This window comes from Mixophyes fleayi, chromosome 1, assembly GCF_038048845.1.
Source record: "Mixophyes fleayi isolate aMixFle1 chromosome 1, aMixFle1.hap1, whole genome shotgun sequence".
Classification (NCBI taxonomy): Eukaryota; Metazoa; Chordata; class Amphibia; order Anura; family Limnodynastidae; genus Mixophyes; species Mixophyes fleayi.
Window position 1 is genome coordinate 395424783 of NC_134402.1, and position 22756 is coordinate 395447538.

The 22756-nt window shown below is 37.8% G+C and overlaps 1 protein-coding gene across 1 annotated transcript in view; it reads left to right on the forward strand.

Moving 5' to 3' along the window:
- Nucleotides 1-22756, forward strand: part of SLF1 (SMC5/6 complex localization factor 1) — a 63935-nt gene that overhangs the window by 18515 nt on the left and 22664 nt on the right. The window contains exons 5-11 of the mRNA XM_075181032.1: nt 3330-3492; nt 7375-7464; nt 8376-8429; nt 14387-14542; nt 19270-19436; nt 19569-19712; nt 21183-21345. Of these exons, the coding sequence (XP_075037133.1) occupies nt 3330-3492; nt 7375-7464; nt 8376-8429; nt 14387-14542; nt 19270-19436; nt 19569-19712; nt 21183-21345 (937 nt within the window). The remainder of the gene's footprint in view (nt 1-3329; nt 3493-7374; nt 7465-8375; nt 8430-14386; nt 14543-19269; nt 19437-19568; nt 19713-21182; nt 21346-22756) is intronic.

Consider the following 22756-nt stretch of genomic DNA (forward strand, 5'->3'; position numbering starts at 1 on the left):
AAGCTTCTATTCTAAAGGCCTATTTTGTGAATAAAACAAGCTTAACCATTTCCTTAATTCACATGAGTAATCTTTAGTTCTTAGATATTTTTATGCAGTAAAAATGAGAAAAAGATGTGATAAATACTTCTGATTCGCTAAGTAAAGCCCATGTGCTTGAATTAATAACTTATTTCCTTTTTAATTACTTTGCTACTGTTTTAAAATAAAGTATACAATTATTGTGGGTTTGGGGCATTAACGAATTGTGTAACATATTAACTCCTTCAGTGCTAAGGGATTCTTCCTTCGCACACAGTGAGGTTCAAATTATACTTGCTTGTAATAATGAAAAGCCAAGTGATGGGAGAGAGTCCACTAAATGTACAATATCTCCTCCATACTGACACATAGAAACACCGGGGCACTCTTGTTTTAAAGATCTGAACCCCCTCTTTCAAATGAGATATCAATTAATAGCTCTTGTCTGGTGGACACCAGACACTACAGAAATAGGTCCAAGAATAGGGGAGGAGAGCATTAAGTGTGCTATATCTACCCTTCCCAGGGACCTAGAAACTCAAAGGCACCCTCTAGTGAAAAAGGGCAATTCCCTCTTTAAAATGAATTGTCCCTTTTAGTAGGTATTATTTGGTGATCTCCAGGTAGTAGTACCCAACTCTTAAGAAATCTTTATGGAGCGCAAGATGGTGGTGGGAGTTTGTAATGCCTGGCTCTCCCCATCCTGGCACATAGAGATGCAGGGGACACTTGTTTGAAAGAGAGGAGACCCCTCTTTCAAGTGAGGTGTGCCATTAGTGGTAATCACCATTCAATACCCTACACAACAGAGAGTGGTTAAGAAATCCAGAGAATGGGGTTTATAATGCCCAGATCTGCCCAGTGGCTTCAATAAACTCAGGGGTATCTTTATTTGTAGGTTGTCTAGTTTTCAAAATGGTGTGCCTTGTTGGTTCCTGCACATTTCATGCATTTCATTTAATACCATGCAAAATAGTATAAGCAGAATATTTTTCAAATGTCGATTTTATTCTGCAAAAACAACGTATAGAATGCTGCTTTTTGTTGTTTTTATAAAGGTGGATATTGATGCTAAAGCAAGAACCATACATTCCTTGGTAGGATTTACAAAAAAATGCACACATTTGCTTTTCATTCAGTTTCTTGCAATTTCAATGAAAAGAAAAAACACTGAGTAGATTTTTTTGCACTGACAGTAGGTATAAGCAATTCAGTTGTATTTTCTGATAACTCATTCTTCTTCTGGGTAAAAATAAGAAGCAAAAGCCAACTTAATGTTTTTAGTATGAACTACACAATTTATATACCAAGCTATAATTTGTGTGGGTAACATTGAAATTGGATCATGACCTCCTCAAAAGTGCCAAAATAGGCTTCGATTTGAAGGGGTTAATATATATTAAAAATAAACGCTGAGCAAATAATGTTTTAAAGCAGCAATCCCATGACAGATGAAGTGTATGTTGTTTGTTGTGGTTTTTTTTTGTTTTGTTTTTTTTTAACAACACTAGCAGGGTAGAAGAAGAATGTTGACATTTACAATTTTTCCTTGTTCGAGCTGCTACTACTGATTTTATAATTCTGCAGTGTCATGGACCACCATGGGAACCATTCACCTAGCACATGATGTTGGGAGCAGAGAGGCTTTGGAACTTCCCTCTGAGCTCTGTCTGCTCTTTGTATTATAAAATTTTCCCCCTCCTTTGCGTTCACATGTCATGCTGTGAGCCTGTGTCTGTGTAAATGGTATGCACAGTTTCTGCAACTTCCAGAGAGATTTGGGATTGCTGCTTCAAGAATTGCAGCAAATATTGATGAATATTTAATTGTCCCTTTACTGCAATATTGTGTCATGTGACAATGGAAAATCTACTTTTAGTTTGCAGAGTCTTTAAAATGTAGTACATTGAAGTGATTGATTAATTTACCGTTAAGATCCATCCTCCCCCTGGATAATCATGCTGTATTTTAAGAATATGGGATAAAAGCAAAACATACATGTAAAAAATGTGTGTCTGTTCAAATTACATTTTATCTGTTGATTATAGGACAGTTTTAATGGACAGCTAATACCAGAATGTAAATCACACATGTATATAAGATACACGGTTCATTCAAACTTAAACAGAGCAATACAAATATTAAAGCCTTTCATGTACTTTATTTTCTTTCCTGCAGTGACATCACTAGCCACATCCCTATATGAGCATTATTCATTTGGTACGAAGAATTTCACTTATTTAGTGACCGTTTTTGTGACCTAAAATAAATGTACAGGCTGACGATTTAGTCTACATTGTCCCCCTGTGCCTGATCATTCCAGAGTAATGAAGCTCTAGGTGTACATTGCAGAGTATTAAGCCTCCTCACACCAAGAGGATAGGACTTCAGTTATTTCAGTTACTTTAAGTTATTCTGCACACTAATAAACACGCATGAAGCTGATTCCAAAGCGATGAGACATACGTCATATGGAGACATGCGTCATAAGCTGAATAGTGTAATGTTACAGGATAATGCAGTGGTTCCCAAACTTTTGCAGTTCGCGGCACCCTTAGAGCCTTCATAATTATTTCAAGGCACCCCTCCAAAATAATTACCGAGCAGTCCCATTTTATAAGTAGCTGGGTCAAAAAACTTAATAATTATTTAGGTCAGGACAGAAATACTTATTAACTTGTATGCAAAAATACACATAAATCCAAGGGAAAAGAATATTTTTATATATTTTTTTTTTCAATTATATTTCTGTCAAAGAATAATTTACAGCTAAGTCACTCTGTGCCCCTGCATCATCTCCACACACACTGTGGCCCTGCATCATCCCCACTCACTGTGCGCCCCCTCTGCATCCACTCACTGTGCGCCCCCTCTGCATCCACTCACTGTGCGCCCCCTCTGCATCCACTCACTGTGCGCCCCCTCTGCATCCACTCACTGTGCGCCCCCTCTGCATCCACTCACTGTGCGCCCCCTCTGCATCCACTCACTGTGCGCCCCCTCTGCATCCTCTCTCTGCTCTGCCCAGGGAGCCACGGCGCACAGTTTGGGAACCTAGAGGATAATGCATTGTAATGGGCCTTTGAAGATTAACAAGTTTTCTATTATCTGAGCTCAAAATCAGCCTCTCGGTTCAGCCATGTAGTATGTTGTTCACTTAACCTCTGGTAAAGATTAAAGGAAGAGCTGCTAAATATGAAGTAGGGGCTGTACAAGGATAAAAGTTTACACCCATCATTTCATATGTAGGGGTTATTATTCATTCAAATATTAAACTCCCTGTAAAGTGTGACCTTTTTTATTTACAGGGTTCTTACAGCTGGACAAGCAGTGTTGTGCGATCCCAAAAATTTGGATGAGGAGATAACACATGTTTTTACAAACAATAACATATATTTGCAAGATAAAAGAAAAAGAGGCTATAAGGCTGAATATTACTCTGTGCTGTACCTCGGAAGATATCTTTTAGAGGTAATTTTAGTCTCATTCATGTCTGTAAGTTACATGTCAATGTTGTTGCAGCTATTTTAGCCAATTTTAGAGTCCATCTGAAAGGGAATTCAAGTCCTTTCTTGTATTTGAAATAAATGTATGTAGAACACCCTACCTTATCCATTGTACTGATTCCCTGTACTCTCTATAGGTCATCCACTATTACAATCCTATTACAGGATCTTCTACATATTAGAATCGTGAAAGCTAAGCACTGCTCCCGATCTACCAATAACAACTTTTTTTTCTGCCCAACATGTCAAATCACTTTTAGCTTTTTTTTCTAGACCTGCAATTATAGCCACGGAAAACAAATCTATATATGTTTTTATCAAAGTGGGTAGTACAAAGATCTTCTGGCTGAGCTCTGGCAATGTTATTACAAGTGACGATAAAGCACCTATTCATGAGCATTTAGCAATTTCCTAGTAAGTCCTGCTTCATGATATGTGGCCATGAAGTACCTCTGTAATTACAATTGAATTATAGAACTAGGAACTGGCTTCATTTGCATGAATATACTTCATGCAAGATATGATTAGTGGTGGACTAATAATGTGAGCAGTGAGGTAGCAAGCCTTGAATATATAAAAAAGTTGGAAATCAAGGTACAGAATGCTAATTTTCTTGTGGATACACTACATTAATAACCTCCACGTTGTTTATAGATCTAACAAGTGTCAAATTCTTTTTTAACACTTGGCATTTATGCCACTACCACATAGCACCTTTGTTTTGATTTTTCCAGGCATAATCTTAAAGTTAAACACTAAACGATTGCGAAGTGTAACTTCACTACCATGGCTAACTGCATGGTTTGCTGTTGTAAATGAGGCAGCAGGGAGAACAGCAGTGCGTGTTGATTTGCAGGTTGTACATAGTGTAATAAAAAATGTGCACAGTGAAACCCACAAATCCTTAGACAGCCTGGTTTCTGCTATAACAAGTAGACCATGAAGAAAGGTCCTCCTACTATAGCAAAAAAAAAACCCAACAAAATAAAATAGTGACATCCCTATACCAACACTATAATAAATATATATATATATATATATATATATATATATATATATATATATATATATATATATATATATATATATTTTAGAGCGCCACAGTGCCGTACAGTAGGAACAGGGACATACAAGGTAGACGAAATAATGCAGACAAGAGAACAAAAGGTATGAAGGACCCTGCTCTTCAGAGAGCTTACATTGTAAATGGAAGAGGACACAGCTGAAACAAGAGGAGCAAATGTGGTTCAGAGTGGGGATTGGGACAGTTGTGAGGGGTGCATTGTGTGGTTATCGAGGATAAGGTCACCTCTAAAAAAAGAGATGGGTTTTCAAAGAGCATCTAAAGATTAGAAGGCTGTGGGAAAGTCTGATTGAACGTGGTAGGGAATTCCACAAGCGGAGAGCAGCACGGGAGAAGTCTTGTAGGTGGGAGCGAGAGGTGGTTACCAGAGACAAGGCGACGGTCAGAGGTAGATCTAAGAGGGCGGAAGGGAGAGTATTTTGATATGAGTTTTGAGATGTATGCAGGGGTAGACTTGTTGAGGTCTTTGTAGGTAAGGGTAAGTAATATGAATTTGATTCTGGAAGTCACAGGGACCCAGTGTAGGAATTTGCAAAGTGGTGCAGCAGATGTGAAACAGTGAGAGATATATACTGTGTAAAGTTAATAAATAAGTAGGATTCCTTCACCATACAAGAGTGGTTAGGTGGTACGTGCCCGGTTTAAAGTTTTATTTAATGAAATTGCTTTATGCACAGGTGTGCTGTAACTTTTATAGCAACCAATAAGTTTTTTAAACAACTTTACAAAAATGAAAATTAGAATCTGGTTGCTGTGAATTACAGCTCATTTGTTAATATAGCACCATTTACTAACTTAGCCCCAAAGAATATGCTCAACAGTCCAAAGAAACTAGGGTGTTTTAAGTCTTTTGAAAAGAAGAAAAACTGTTTTCTGTTTGTAAATGAAGTCCTTTCGTGGTTTTTAGGATAATAGGCAGCTCAGATGACTTCAAAGAACGGTCCTCAGGTTGTCAGATACTAGGTTTCTTTTAGTACAATAATAAGGGAAACCTGTATGACTGCAGTTCTTGATTTTAATTTAATATTGGTTATGGCTTAAATATATTTAGCCTGTTTTACTTTTCAAGTGACATCTATTGTTTCAGTGTTTTGGGTCCAGTGCTGGAATGGCTGGGTACACCTTGCTTGCCAAGCTGTTGTGAGTTTAGTCTCTTCCTCAATGGGTGAAAAAAACAGTGTGGCGTGTGTCCCATTTATACCAGCAGTCTGCAGGAGAATAATACTATGCTGACCGCCAGTACAAGCTGCTGACCGAAGCATGTTCAGAGGCAACTATGCCCCTAAACTGAAACCTGGGTTAAGCTACTTGCTTTACTGCATGGTTGTCATTACCCCATTTTGGAACTAGGAGGATTTATTGCGGATGAAAGTACCACTTTCTTATGAGCAATATTGGTGGTATTGGTTCTTTCTGAGTCTGAATAAATAAAGGAGACAAATGTGAAAAAGATCATTTACAGTTAAAGCAATAATTCCACATACAAGGTCTTTTTTTTTTTTTTTTTTTTTTCCCCTCCCCTTTTTAAATAGAAAGTTGTTTTTCAAGTATGCATCTGATGGACAACCTACAAAAAGTCTCTCAAAATAAATTATTTGCAAAATCTCTACAGAGGTTAAAAAAAAAAAAAATCATTGACTGTTTCAGACACAGGCTCTCAGCTTGTCATGTGAATATATAGTTATATTTTGAAAGGCTTTGTATTGTATTTTGTCCCTTTTGCAGTAGTCATTCTTACATAGAGCATTAATTCAGAGAATTTAAGCTTGGTTTCCTTAAAAAATTACTACCAGCAAATAACTAATTGGACACAATATATAAAGCTTTAGTTCTACTCTAGTGATTAAATGTAATTCAGAGGTCAAACTGTGTGTAATGATACTTTTATCTTTTAGTTAAACTTTTTTTGAAGAGTGCTACATAATCATTGCAGTCTTTATGAAATAAGTACTATCTCTGTATAAACCAGACTGCTTCTTTTTTGGTAGATTTATGTTGTGCTGATAATGTTATTTATTAAAGGTTATATATCCATTCAAGGACGGGGAGAAAATGCAAACTTTATACAGATAGGGTCCTGGTTGTAATTTCACACATGACTGACCTCCGCACTGTGGTGCAGCAATGTTAACCACTGTGCCAACGTGCCCGGAAAACCTCGAAATTTCTGTTTTTTATATTTATTGAAGCTCTAGGTGCGTGCTCCAATCACCCAGTGCCGTGCAAAAACAGCGCTGGGGACTTTAAACCCTTCCCAAAAAGGAAAGGGCCTCGTTGCTCCCTATCCCCTGAAGCCAAAAGGCCTCTTTGGAGGACAAAGATTCTTCGGACACCCCTTTGCCGAAGCTAGGGGGTGCCCCTTTACTCCCTGACCCTCTGAGCTAAAAGGCCCCTTAGAGAGCAAGGGTCTTCAGGACTGCCTCTGCCGCAAAGGCTCAGGCAGTCCCCTTTACCCTGAGGATGGCCGAAGCTTTCCCCAGGGGACTGGCTCTTCAACTCTCCCCATAAGGAGAGAGTCTCAGACAACTGAGGGAGAGGGGTTCCCCTTAGGGTCAAAACCAAACCCAAAAACGTGCAAACGGAAATCACACAAAATAAAATCCGTGCAAAAAAAAGTGCTAAAAATAAAAAAGTGCCCATAAGCCCCAGCCTGATGGCCGAAACCTCGGAATTTCTGTTGCTGCACCTGTTTGTTTTTTTTCTTGTTTTTTTTTTTTTTTTAAGGATGAGGTCTAATAATGTTTTTATATGACACTCTAACAGGACCCAATTGAAAACGCACCAGGAAATATGACTGTTGAACAGATTATGGACTTAAAGTCTTCATTATGGAAAAACATTTGTTTGGCACAGGTAGGCAGTTGCACTGCAAAATCTACAAGCTTTATTTACTTTTACTGTGGAAGTAATGTTAAAACAAATATTGTGCTGTAATTTACATCGTCTTACCATTCCTTGAATGTCAAAGCAGCTCTGGTAATCAGAAAATACGTCAGAAATCGGTCGCTATAGCTTCCGATTGCTGTCCTACTTCTCCATTCCATTGGTCATTGGCTTTAATCAACCACCGAGAACAACACTGTGTGTAGTTATACCTAAATTTACCTGCTTAGAATCACAAAAAGCAGACAATTAGGGCAAATTGTTGCCATCCATTATAGTATATTTTTGACTTTTATCTATTTAACTCTACTACCTATATGGGAAAATCATCACCCACTTTGAGAAAGATAATCATTTACGCTCCTAGGCAGGTGAAGTTGAGATTCCAAAACAGATTTAAGTCTGATTTGACAACTGCTTTATCACTCTTGTGCATGAGAATACACCTTATACATGATGTTTTAAAACTAATGTTTTCATTTTTACTTTTTTTTACTCTTTAATTATGATGTCATGTACAGTGTTCACTTTCAAAATTGTGTAGTTATAAGCACAAACCCTTTTACTCTCTATTTATAGGTATATATTTTACAAGACATTTATCACAGCCTATCTGTTATGAATTACTATATAGGCAACCTTGTTTAAAAAAAAAAAAACCCTTAAAATAACTTGAAATATCAGAATGTATTAATGAACAGTAAGGCTCAGCATCAGGGATCTTTGAATAAAGTACATAAGCTTGTCTATAGCTCACAGTACGGAAGTATTCTGAGGCTTTTATTTAAATAAAAGTGCAATATGTGAGAAAACATCTAGATCACCTCTTAAAGCATTGTAAAGGATAATAACACAAATCTTACAAGCATGTTCTTTTGCAGGCATGCCGCCATGGATGTATCGAAAAGCACATTAGCCGTTCTGAAAAGCATAAGGTAAGATCTTGTACATAAATTATAGGAGACTTGCCCTCATCAATGTTATAAGTAGTATGTTAAACACAATAACATGTTAGTCAGTGTGAAAAATATTTAGTTCTATACTTTTAATGTATATTCTCCCTATCCTTTGGCAGACAGCTCATCTCAGGTGACTTTGAAATTCATGGCAAACAAGAGGAAGATTCATAAGGCATTCAAGTAGTTTGCAAAGTAAATAGGCTAATACAAAAGTGGAAGCTGCTCAAATCAATTTATAGGCCATAACAGGTGCTGAAAGGGTGGGGTTCTCCTGCAAGTAACATACACACAACATTTTTTCCCCCAGCACACTGCTATAGCCAGCAACAGATCTGCCATTTCTACTGTAGATAAAAATGCAAAAGTCTTTGTTGCACACATTTGCAAATGTATGTTTAAGCCATCCTGCCACGCCAAGGCGCTTTTGCATATAGGATGGTCCTACTCTAAACAATGAGAGTCCCTATATTTGGGCCATACATATGTGTTTTTAAATTGAGAGCTAACTTACCAAAGAGGTACCCCAGAAGCCTCCAAATAGCAATCCAATGTCAGCACTCCCCCTCAGCTACTGACACCAACATGCCTCTCAGACAAATACAAAAGTGGAAGCTGCTCAAATCAATTTATAGGCCATAACAGGTGCTGAAAGGGTGGGGTTCTCCTGCAAGGAACATACACACAACATTTTTTCCCCCAGCACACTGCTATAGCCAGCAACAGATCTGCCATTTCTACTGTAGATAAAAATGCAAAAGTCTTTGTTGCACACATTTGCAAATGTATGTTTAAGCCATCCTGCCACGCCAAGGCGCTTTTGCATATAGGATGGTCCTACTCTAAACAATGAGAGTCCCTATATTTGGGCCATACAAAGTAAATAGGCTCTAAGAAGTGTAGATATGTGCACTGGATAATGGGAACCAGAAATAGTGTATTATCTTGACATACTTAATATACACTTCTAAGACTCTGACCTTTGTTTGACTCTACCAAGATGTTTCATTAATTCTCTTTTCATATAATCTATTCATATATGGTACAATCCCTTCATTTTCAGTGCAAATGAATCATCTGGGAGCATTCTTCTGCCCTTGGTTTTTTTTCTCTTTACTTTTTCTGTTTACTTTTTCCCATTAACACAGTAGTGTATCCAGCTCTGGGTCTTAACTTGTAATGTGATTCTGTATCTGTGTTGGACTTTATTATTATCTTGCAGGTATTTGTTACCTTACAGTGTTGTATGACAGGGTGGGGTAACTGTTTCAGGCTGCAATAATCCCTACAGCAGTTAGCCCGACCTTAAAATTCTGAATAGCATCAGCCCGACAAGGAGTAAATATAGACTTTAGTATATTACGGTCGTACAACTTTTCCTACACGTTGAATTTCATTCAGATCTAAAATGTGACTGTAAAATGTGTCCATAAACAAATGACTTGAGTTACAAGGGCCAGAGTGAGATTGCTGCTTTAAAACTGGCAATGGCCGGACCCCCGCACCTGGGTTACGTTATACAGGCGTCTGTCCAGCCATTGTAGCTTTCAGAAGCTAAAATGACATTTACCGTTTGCATCTGTTGGACCCATCTTGCTTCACTGCACATTGGCATCAGAATCTTTAGTAACATCATTGGGTTGACCCTAAAAAATTATTTGGTTTATGTGTAATTAAAGTCTGTCTATTACTGGACTAGATAATAGACCGAAAAAACCCTGTTATGTTTGTATTTTTAAAAGAAATGCATAAAATCCCCTAACACACTGTTAGCCAGTGAAAAGATTTCTTAAAACTGCCTCTTAATAAATGCAGAATAAAGCATTCACCCACATATAAAAAGTAAGAGGGTCCCCTAACAATCCACCTGGAACCTTCCCTGTTACCTGAGGCTGACGCTGGCTCTTGCCAATGCTCTGGGTGCTGAAGGAATCCATGGTCCATCTATAGCACTGCAGAACTTTTAACAGCGCTCTATTTAAGAGACATAGATGACCTATATTGTTTCCCAACTCAAAAATAGAGTGACAGTGAATGGCTCAAGTACTTTTATAAGCCTAATATCTGATCATTTTTGGACTTGGTCATGTGTCAGTCAAGGACAATATTGTATAATTGCCCAATCAGTAACAAATCTTTCTACATTAAAATGAATTGTTGACTGACCCGCTGTCCTCTGTAGCTCGTCCTGGAAACAGTGTATCTCTGCACTGATTTCTTTTCTGTTTCACAAATTGCATGCTAGTATCGGATCAATAACAGAGTTGGATGTACTTTTAAAGTTAAAGTCTTTGTATGTACTTAAAGTCATGTTTAATTATTTCAAGTGAAATGCACATGTTCTGTGACATGAAACAATGCAAGAATAATAGAATATATAACTGAAAGCCACCACCAAGCTAACATACTCGGTATGTAAATCATCAAAACAAAAGATTATTGCTCCTTACTTTGGAGACTCTGCCAGAAGCTCATAAACACCTCACACGAACATCAAAGGGTTTGTGTGAACAAAAACTAAATATCAAAGGAATCAGTCCCAAATAGGCTGCTACTCTTATATTCATGCATAGTATACATCAGCTGTAAGTAACAGGATTTCATGGGAACCATCAGAGCTATGAGAAACATTCATTATATTCTCAGACTTGCTTTGAGGGGAGACAGCAGATGTTTATATGAGTGCATGTAAAATGTATTTCTGTGTTTAAAAATATAAGATTGTGATTAAGTTTAAATGTTTGTCATTATTTGTGAACCAATGATTAGCTATATAAATAATCTTTTTACTGTTGAACACCTTGCCCTCACAAATACAAATCCCATGGAATGATCCTTTACCTGGAAAATATATGTTCCAAATGAACTGATTAGTCTAGTCCCTTAGAACCTTTGTCCATTTTTCTATTGAACCTATAGTGTTACATACTCGGTGGCCACTTTATCCAGAATTACTGTACACCTGCTCGTTAATGAAAATTTTAATCAGCCAATCATGTGGCATCAACTGAAGGCATAAAAACATGCATACATGGTCAAGAGGTTCACTTCTTGTTTAGACCATACACCAAAATGGCAAATAAATGTGATCTAAGTGACTTTGACTGTGGCATCATTGCTAGTGCCAGATGGACTGATTTGAGTATCTCAGAAACTGCTGACCTCCTGGGATTTTCATGCACAACAGTTTACAAAGAATGGGGGGGGTCCGAATTTTTTTTTTTTTTTTTTTTTTAAAAAAAAATAATTTTTTTTTCTCTTTTTGCCGGATCTGATCTCCGCAGGGCAGTGGTGACTAACCATTCAGAGACTAAGAGCCAAAAAATGTTCTTAGATTCTACAAAGAGACAACTTTTTATCTTTTTATATATGTATACATATACACAGTATAAATACTAATACATACTGTACACAATGCATTTAAAATATAAAATCATTACAATATTTTCTTTTTCACTTGGCGAAATGTCAGATATTGCTAAAATGTTCGCAATAACTCTCAACTCGGTGGAGGAGGGTTCAAAAGACTGCTAATAGTCTGACTCTTCATCGTAGCTCATGTTGCTACTGCATCCACAATTGCTGTGGAAAGAACTGTTAAAGTGGAGATTAATTTAAAAAAAAAAGGCAGAAATTGCCAGCATGCCTCTCAGACCTCATCACATGCCATTTTAGACTGCCTTACATGCCCCTTACATACCATCAGATCTCTTCACATGCCTAGCACATACCAGTCTTCCCACATGCACTTTTTCTTTCCAATCAGCTGGACCCCGTACACTCTCTCCTCACAGATTGGATGCTTTAACCTCCCTGTGTTTTGCAGTGGAGGTCACATGGCACAAATTGGGAGCAGCCAGCTTGGGGTCCAATCCATCCCTTTCGTAGCACTATATTGAGATATCCTTCTGGTCGGAAGCCACATTTAAAAGTGCATAGAACTGCGGGTTGGTCATCGTTGTTCTTTGGAAGCAAGCCTGTGCTGTCCAGCTTGCAGATGGTTTGGCATTATGGCACAAGGTTTCCTGTCTATACTCCCGCGAACCCAGGCTGGCACAGCTGCTGGTAACGGTAAAATCCATGCTTTTTGTCCCCCCCGAGTTTGCTACTACCAGCCTAGGCTTGCAGCTCTAAGGTTGGATACACTTTTTTTTTTGGGAAGGAGGGATTCTATTTTTTTGTTTTTTTTTATTTGTTTGTTTGTTTTTTGTACATTTAGTTCCTTTTGTGTTTTGTTTTCTGTATTGCTGTTTTTAAATTCACTGCTTTATGTTGACATTTTGAATGTAGACTATAAAACATGTAGACCTTTTAACTGTTTCGACATTATGAGTGCCAAACTTATGAATGTGGACATTGTAGGGGAGATGCAATTAGCCGCAAGTGTCTCCTGAACGTCCGAGACACCTCGCAGTGCAGATTTGAAGGAAATCTCTGCTCCTTTTTTCTCGAACCCCATAGAGGTACGTGGGAAAATGAGCAGAAATTTTTACTGTAATTGTCGGCAATGTTTGCAGCACGGTGTCCACGCTCCACATCACCAGCAATTGAATCTACCTCTGTGAATGTCGACATGTTCACTGTCGACATTGCATACCCAACGCAATGAGAGAGGTTAGATAAAAATGACCAGACTGGTTCAAGCTGTTAACAGGAGTGGTTACCCAAACATTGTGGTGGTGTTTTCCCATTCGTGTCATGCTAAGATGCAGGGCCTTGACTAGGGCTGTGCAAGGTGGGCGACCTCCCAGGGCACAATGCTGGAGGGAGATGCAGTTTATTAATATTTTAGGTTCAGTTGGTTAAAATTGAGGGCTAGTGTGCAGCAGTTTTCTTTCTCACCCCAGGTGATAACATTTTATGTTACGACTCTGCTAAGATGCTCCTGTTCAGTGCCCCATTAAAGTATGTAATAATGCTAATGACTGGACTATGAGTGCACTCTTCTGCTTATGCCAATTTCTTCACATAAAATTACACTGGCCTTTGGTGCGCATTCCATATTGTGACATGTATTCATTATAGTGTGATATATTCTGCCCCCACCGTATGCTCTAATTAACTGATGATAATCCTGTCCTCTGGCAATTAAGCACAGTCATAGTCATAACGGTCTGCTCAAAGTTTGAGAAAGTTTCTTTGATAAAGCTACAGTCTAGCAGCCTAGATCTTAAAGTACACTTAAAATATTCTATTCCACGTTTAAAAATAATTGACTGATATTTAGATAGCTTTTTATTGGAAGTAAATTATGGTGGAATTTCATCCCTCAGACTAAAGACTTTTATGTAGGTGATAATTCGCCTTAAAAACCTTGATTGCCTACTGCATGAAGCCGTCTATTAATCGCCAAACATTGATCATTGACTTTACTGTAAAAGGAATTAAGAGCTGGAAGATAAGGAGGATAGTAAGTGTTGCGTAAGCTCTTGGAAGCTGTGAGGAAATGTATTGGCAGATAAGCCGAGACTTGCATAGCTCTCTGACCTCTGTGTAGAGTGTTAAAGTGCATGATTTTTACTATTATACTGTCATTCTCCAAAGACCTTTCGATTATACCATAGTTTATATTATAGTTTCATTTAGACAGTCACTCTATTGATAGTTGTGAACAAAATAGGAATAATTCAAGGAAAAACTTTCAGGAATACAATTCATCTATATATCTGGGAATGAATCAGGTTTCAGGTTTCTCCCTTGCAGTTTTGTTATTCAGCAATAAAGTTAGGAAGGTCTCCCTGAATGAAAGTTGACCTTTTGAATTTTTCTTACATTGTACATTTATTTATAACTGCATATTCCATTTTAGTGTACGCAAAACTGCATGTAAACATGTTTTACCTTTGTGTGGGACAATACATTATTATTTTTGGTTGAGCAGACTAAATACAAAGTAGCTTTGTTTTGTTGCTCACCAAACCTTTTTATGCTTTTAGGTGAAAAATGTCGAAATTGGTCGAATGAGTGTGAACAGAATTGAAGAACTTATTGAAGGACAATTCTTTACAGAGGCATTTAGTGAGATTGAACCATTCCTTTCCTCTATCTTCCCTCAGCGTTTTTTTGTATTGCTACTAAAGCACTTCATACAGGTAAAATGCTTCTGATTTTGTTTATTATTTATTAACAATTGCTATCTAGCATCAGCATACTCTGAAGTGCTTTACAATTGTGAAGAAACGGTAATAACATAAGAGGGTTGTTAATAAACAGACAAAGAGGAAACAGGGTCCTGCTCCAAGCTTACAATCCGGTTACTAATTTAAGCAGTGTACAGTTCAGTGTGGTCCCCACTGACACTCTGCTCTTTGGAACATTGTCCATTCTAAATGGTCATCTTGTTTTTATGAATTGTGTAAAACATTTTATTTTTGTGAAAGCGTACCTTAAAAGTGTGAACATTGCTTTCAGTATGCAGTTCTACAGCTAAAAAATTATATATTTCTATGTAAGGGGAAGAGGGGCTGTGGAAATATAGAGAGATGACAACTTGCACAAATTAGTCATATGTGCAACCTTTGTAACCCTTGACTAAGACAAGCTATTGCTTCTCCAACATTTGGCAATATAGTTATGTACAAATACAGTAATGTATTAAGAATAATCATCATTTATTTATATAGCGCCACTAATTCCACAGAGCTGAACATAATTTGTTTTGGGATTTACCTTATTTTTCCTTATTTGAAAGCTCAAAAGTAAAAACATAGTACTGGTTGAAGTTGTGAGTTAAAGTCTAAAACAATTGAGATTTACTTACCAGTTATGCACCATAGGTTCCTTACACCAGGTTCCCCAAGGCCTTTAATGGTCCCACACTACTCTGCTCTGTACTGTAAAGATGAGGTAAACATAGTAATGAAGCACATATTTAAAAATTCACGTTACAGTTCCCCATAGCCTTTTACCTCTTGGGTAGTTTCACCACATACAGATGGAGAGTCTTAAAAGACAAACTATGCGATCAAGTGACATCTCGTAATTATATCAATCCCTTTGTCATCATACTAATAATCTTGTCCTATGCTTCAGTTTCTCTATCACTTAATCTGGCTCTGATCATTCCTGCATATCAGTTTGGAGGTATTTTGGACAACATTTCTTTATGCAAATGCTTCAGCTCATAATTGTGGGCTGTAATATATGATTTAGTTCATGCCACAGCTCATCAGTTGTCTTACAGGAGTATACCAGGTAAACAAATTTTGTTAATTCTGTCAGAAAACCTCCCACACTCATCTCCTTTTGTTGCAGAATCGCATATCTCTCACAGTACCCTCACTAATATCCTATGTGAGATACTCTTGCCTCTCAGCAGCAGCATCTATTTATTTATATAGCACCACTAATTTTGCAGCGCTGTACAGAGAACTCATTCACATCAGTCCCTGCGCCAATCTAAATCCCCTAACTTACAAATACACACACAGACAGAGAGAATAAGGGCAATTTAATAGCAGCCAATTAACCTACCAGTATGTTTTTGGAGTGTGGGAGGAAACCGGAGCACCCGGAGGAAACCCACGCAAACACGGGGAGAACATACAAACTCCACACAGATAAGGCCCTGGTTGGGAATCGAACTCATGACCCCAGTGCTGTGAGGCAGAAGTGCTAACCACTAAGCCACCCTGCTGACCACTGATGTGTGGAACTGACTGATGTGTGGAACTCTTGCCTCTCCTCTCAGATTGTCCAGTCACATAACACTAAAAGCCTGACTTCATCCATTATCACTTTCAAAATGCTCCCGGTCATTATGCCTGGAAAACATAACCAGCTGAGGTGTTGGGGGGTACATTCCTACTGAAGAGGGCGCTACACAGTTTCTGTAGTGGGGGGGACAAGATTTTCCATCCAATCAAGAGGAGTTTAATGGGAGTTGACATTTGAGTTCACTAACGCTGCCATTCCCAAAAATCTTTGTAATCTCTTTTACTTGATTGACTGATAACATGATCCAAGACTGTTGACTTTTGATGTGTTTTCCTTCAAGGGCCCACTCATTTTTATAATCGTTAAGAAAACATTTAAATGATGCAACTTCCCTAGAATGTGTACCCCACACCTTTTATAATTAGTTTAAAAGCTGGTGGAACATTCTGTTTTTCTTGTCTCAGTGTATTCCTTTGTCTAATATCTACAGTATCTATAGTTTTTCAACTAATTGCCCAAAACATGTATGCATTGGATTTTTATTGGACAATAAATAATTGTACTTCCTGTAATTGTAATGCCTTTATATCTGTTAATCCCAGCATTTTATTTAAGAATGCCTTTTTAAAACTGTATGATTGATCAATAGTTTTAATCCTATTTCATTGAAGTTCACAAGTAATGTACATTAACTTGGGAAACTGGCTGTCTTCTATGCTTCCTGAAAACTAAATGTTATGATTTAGGGGTTATCAAGAACTGCTGGCCTTTGTAAAATAAAAGTTCTATACAATCTATGATGGTAATAATGGGTCATTCCACATCAAATCAACACAGGGTTTCAGATTGTAATGGTATAATAAATGTTTCCATGGGTGTAAAGAAAAATCCAAAATCTTAGGCACTTGTGCACTGGTTTTGAAGTGATATGCTTTTAAAGCTACAATTTTTGAATGAAAAAAATGTGCTTTTAATGTTTTTTTTAAAATTGCATTTGTAGCTTACCTAATTGAGTTAGAGAGTTGGACAAGGTCTCATTTTAAACCTCTTTTATGGACTTTATTTTTATATATAACACAGCAGTATGTTTTTCAATAAAAAAAATTGAAAAACATCTAAAAATTCTTCACACATTGTTAATAAATCCCCATTATTTTGGGATCATCTGCTAGAAGAGCTTTCATTTTGGACTATTTTGTTAAAATAATGAAAAGGGGAACTATCTAGGCCTGTTGCTTAAATGTATCTCCTTAAACAATCCATCTGATGTATATTATATACAATGACACAGTATATGTTAAACATTTGGGATAATTGTATGTCTTTCTCATATTTTAAGAAAGCTTACTACATATCTAACATTTGGTGCGGCTGCTCTGGGTGAATGGTGATACTTGATGGGTTGGAACTGGCAGAAGGCTTCATTTGTTTTTATCATTTCCTATTGCTATTTTCGAAGTGTCCCAAATTGTTTTCTGCAGTTGGCACAAACTTTTGCAACTTTTGGCATTTCAGAAAAAGTCTTACACATCCATTCTGAAACAGTTCTCAACCCTTTGTTATTAGTATGATTAACCTTTTTTAAATGGGCTGAAAGAACCTGTCACTTATCTCAATCTTTATTCTACTTTACTTCTCTAAACCAATGTAAACACCAACCACTGCAAACACTACTCTAAACCAATTTAATCACCATAGCAGGCTCGCACTAGGCTGCTGGAGAGTCAGATAAATAATTCCCATGAGACTCTGCTGAGGGGTGAGAGGAACATGTGCTGAGCTCTGATTGGAGGAGCCAGTCACATGCTGCTCTGACCCGTGGAGATCAGCAGCAGCCTCATGGGCTGTGCCTTCTCTTCTCTGCCTGGCCGGGTGACTGAGGCTTCTTCTTGTGATTACAGTGTTGCTCCCAGACTGCTGTCTCTCTCCCTCCCTGCACACCTTCTACAAATTGCGGTTCCTCCCTGCTCCCAGCACACATTCTCCTAGTCTGATACTCCACTGTAATTAAACACTCCGCTTTTTGAAATGTGACACAAGTGGTCCAGGGTCAGGTAAGGTTTGGGTGGGCTTAAATTAGTGACAAAGGGGCTTTTCTTCACTAATAAAATTCAAATGGGACTCTGCATAAAAACCTAGCTCTGACACTTGGAGCGTGTCAGAGCATCTTACCAGTTCCTGGCTCCTGATTCCTGTGTCCTTCCTTGTTCCTGCTTCGTGTGTATTGACTCCCAGTGTACCGACCCGGCTTGTTCACTCTTCTGGATTCCGTTGTCCTCTGTGTACCGACTCGGCTAGCTGACCTCGCTTCTGTTCTTGTGACCCGTGTACCGACACGGTTTGATTGACTCCGAGACCGCTTCCTGATTCTGTCTGCATTGCCTGCCTGTGTACCGACCCGGCCTGTCCGACTACTCTCATCTCGCTCCTGCTCCGCTGTACTACACCTTGGAGCAAACCTGAGGACCGCGACCTGCGACTCCTGGCAGCAAAGCCCATCCCGCCTTGCGGCGGTTCTTGGTGAATACCGGGGAGATCGTTAGACTCCGCACCTCAGGTAAGCCAGCGTTAATCAAGGTTAGTAGTGAATCCAGTAAATCCGTTGCACCTAAATAGGAACGTGCGTTCCTATAATGAAGTGACCTAGATTCATGATTCACTCAAAACTGAAGGCTTTTGTAGCCGATGATCCCAAAATAAAACTTTAGGGATTTATTAACAGTATGAACAATTTTTAAGATTTTTTTTAAAAAAACAGCTTTTTGCGAAAATCAAAATTTTGATTTTGAAAGTTGTTTTTTTTTCACATTTTTATGTTTTAATGAAACATACTGATATTATATATCATATGAAAGCCCATAAAAAGTGGTTTAATATGAGACATTGCACAAAACAACAAATGCAATTTTTTTTAAAAAAATTGCAGCTTTAAAGGCTTATAACTTCAAAACCAAAGCACATATCAGCCCAAGATTTGGGGTTTTATTTGCACCCATTGCAGCAATAATTATACCAAATTTAATTGAAATTAGAGACTGTAAGGAAGAATTTTTTTCTAAAATTGTGTTGATTTGATGTGGAATGACCCTAATGTTTCTTGTTGATTCTTCCTTTTATTTGTGTTTATAAACAATTTTGTAACTACTTTTTTCTCTATTTTCAGGGAAATATAGACATCAACCATTTTGGTCAGTTTTATGGTATGTTTTGCAACCTCCTGCATTATCATCCTCCATGGGAATCTAGTTATATGTTGCAATACTACCTTAATGTTCTTCAGTGTCCTGTTTGCAAGAATGGAACATGGTCCTTTATTGAAACATTAATACGGTAAAGATCATTTTAATCAAAACTCCACAAAACTATCACAAACTGTTAAAAAATATGTTATGCAGGCTTAATATACTCTTAATGTACAGCAAGTAGAATTGTCTTGTTGATATCTTTCCTCCCTTTTTGTAGGTGTTTTCTTGATGGCAGATTTTGCTTATGCCATGAAACATCTGATCTGGAAATTGATACTAATAAAAGGAGAAAAATCGCTGCAACAATCTTAAAATTTGTAACAAATGTGATGCAGGAAGAAGCGAGCGCACTGAGCAGAAAGTGAGGTTTCTTTGCTTTTTGTTTAAACAGAGCTAAAAACTTATGATTTTGGTTTTGTCTTTTATTAAAGCTAATGTTTAAGTAAATCTGACAGCAAACAATAAGGGGATTGCAATGTACTAATGGTGAAACTAAACCGAAAAACAAAATTTAACTTTTTAGAGCCTTTACAGTGATGGTGCTTAGATCACATAACTAATTTTGAAAGTGTTTAGTTGTGCACCGCATAACAATCCATGGAACATTCCTGTATGTGAGGAGCATGTCCTACAAGCTACCTTTGTGCCACACAAAAGCATTTTTGGTCTATTTACCAAGTAAATAAATTTGCTAATCTATAAAAAGTGCTACACATTACATATCGGACCCACGCAACACCGGGTGACCCTGCTAGTGTACATATATAGACAAATAGACAAGTTTCTGATAAAGTATTGTTACTAGTCTAGTGCAAGGTCTTCTGTTATAGGGGTGTGTAATAAAATGCTCTCCCCTACAGCCATTTTGGGCTGACTGTATTCATGCGAACACAGCCTATCCATTCTCTAGGAAGCAGTGCCTTATGATTATTTGTCATGAGGTGTGTCTGTGACGTCACTAGTGAATGGATAGGCTGCGTTCTCCATAATCTCACAGATTTATAGTAAATTGATAGGCTGCATTTCAATGTTGTCACTGGTTCCTAGTGAATGGTTTATGTACTGTAACCCAACTATGACATCCTGCTCTGTGAAGTTCTGGTGGCTTGGCAAAATGGGTAGCAGTAACCAGTTCTTATTAATCTAACTGCTTGTGCCACAAGTTGAAATTTGTAGACAATTGATCTGCAATTGTTCACCTTTTCTGCCTTACACTTGGAGTTAATATATGGCGATGATGATCCTGGAATATACACTGCCACCCTCTGTTCTTTGCTGATGATGTTTTGCCTTTCGTATTCCTTGCTTATGTCACATTAGATACCATTGCTTATGAAACATTAGCAAGTTAAGTGGCCTTGATTACTGAAACCACTGCTAAAAGTGCCACAACAATCACTCCTCTTTCAAATTCATTGGGTTTTTCTCTTGCAGCCATGCTAACTATAAGTATAACCAGGGCAGTCCATCATTTTTATACATGGCCCTGACCATGCTGGGAATTTATTAGCTTAATTAGCGCATGAGACACACAGCCTGGGCCACATGTGGCTTTTATTATGCTTGGTGTCACTCATTTACCCAGTTGTTTCCATTTATTTGTCCATTACCCGTATACTGTACTTTCAAGAGCCTTATGATTGCCTCTAAACTAGAGAAGCTAGTGAATATTGTCTATATTTATCATGGAAGGGAAAGAACTCCATTTGTATTGGTGTGATCACTGTATGCAGTGTTAAAATAATATTGAAACTAATACATTGACCTAATACACCTCCCTCTCTCTTTTTTTTTTTTTTTTTTTTTTTTTTTCCCCCTCTGGTTATTTTAGAGTTTGCGAATTTGCAGATATTTCAGTCAAATCTTTGCTTCCATCTTTTATTGTCGGAACCTTTTGGCCTGAAACCAGGACTATGGTGCTTTTAACTAAGAATATGAATATCTTGACAGATCTTGTAGTAATGTGTCATAAGAAGATGGATCATAGAGATGGTGTAAGTAATATAAAAAAATTACTGTTTGTACCCTGGACTTTCCTTGCTTTGTCATTGGCCATAGGCTTATCAAAATCTTGATACATTTCTTGTTCACATTACTGGCAGATCTTTTGACATTGGCCAATGGGAGCTCTAAATAAGTTTGGGGCAACTTGTTATTCTCCAACTGCTGTGGAACTACAAATTCCAGAATGCCAGAGACTAGCTGGGCATGGTAAGACAAGTAGTTCCACAAAGACTGGGGAGTCCTCTTGACTGCCAGAAACATTTGTTCCCTTCTGAAGTTATTGAGTACGTCCTCTAAACGTTATTGGGAGTAAAAGAGTTAATGAAATCGATTTTCCAATCTCAAATTATTTCAGAAGGTTTACTACTGTTAAACCTTTATACACCAGTTGTGGCATTGCTCAGAGTGGTAGCAACAACTGATGGGCCTTGTACAGGCAAAGTTGCACCTTTATGCTACTTAAGGGTAGCTGTTTTTTTTTTTTTGTTATTGTTTTCTTCCACTTTGTGTCAATGAAATCACAATCGTGGTCTGTTTAGCTGTTCTACGACTATTTCCTCTTCGAGTATAGTTCTGTTTAAGGAACTTATAAAGCATGGATGAACAATGTTTTTGTGACTAAAGAAAATGTGTGTGCCAAACAAGGGTTTAAGAGGACAAGGTGTAAGACGAGCATAGATGTGTAGGACACCTGTTTGCAATCACAATGTGATTCTTCAGTGATGGAGAGATTAAAGAATCACTTAAAATGTATAATCTGGACCAAGTGGAAATTCTGCTCTTTTACATCCACGGATACTCTCAAATTCCTTTTTGAAGTCTGTAATCAGAAATGTCTAGTTTTCCCTGAACATCAGGTGATAAAGGAACTGATTTATAAACAATTGAACACAGGTGGAGAAGCTTCATTCTAATATGATGCTTGTATGTATCCATTCAGTGAGGAGTTCCAGAAGTGGGGCATGGTCCTAAAAGTAGGCGCACATGTGACTAGTATGTCATCTAGGACTACTGTTGTAGGTGGTGGTCCCCTCGGAGATCCTATTTATACTTGGATGGATAATTGTTTTAGGAAACTCTATATTTCATCTGGAATCACAAATCGGGTATAGCTTATGGCTTTAGTTGCGAGAGCATGTATTATGGGGAGAAACACGTCATTATCATCGTCAACATCTATTTGTATAGTGCCAGCAAATTCCGTAGCGCTTTACAATTGGGAACAAACATTAATAAAATAATAAAGGGTAATACAGACAGAGAGGTAAGAGGGCCCTGCTCGTAAGCTTACAGTATATGGGACAATGGGAGTTTGATGCACAAGACATTATAAAGATGTCCAAGAGAAAGCTAGCACATATGTTGGAAAACAATGAAGTTATGCAGAAAGGCATAGTTTTT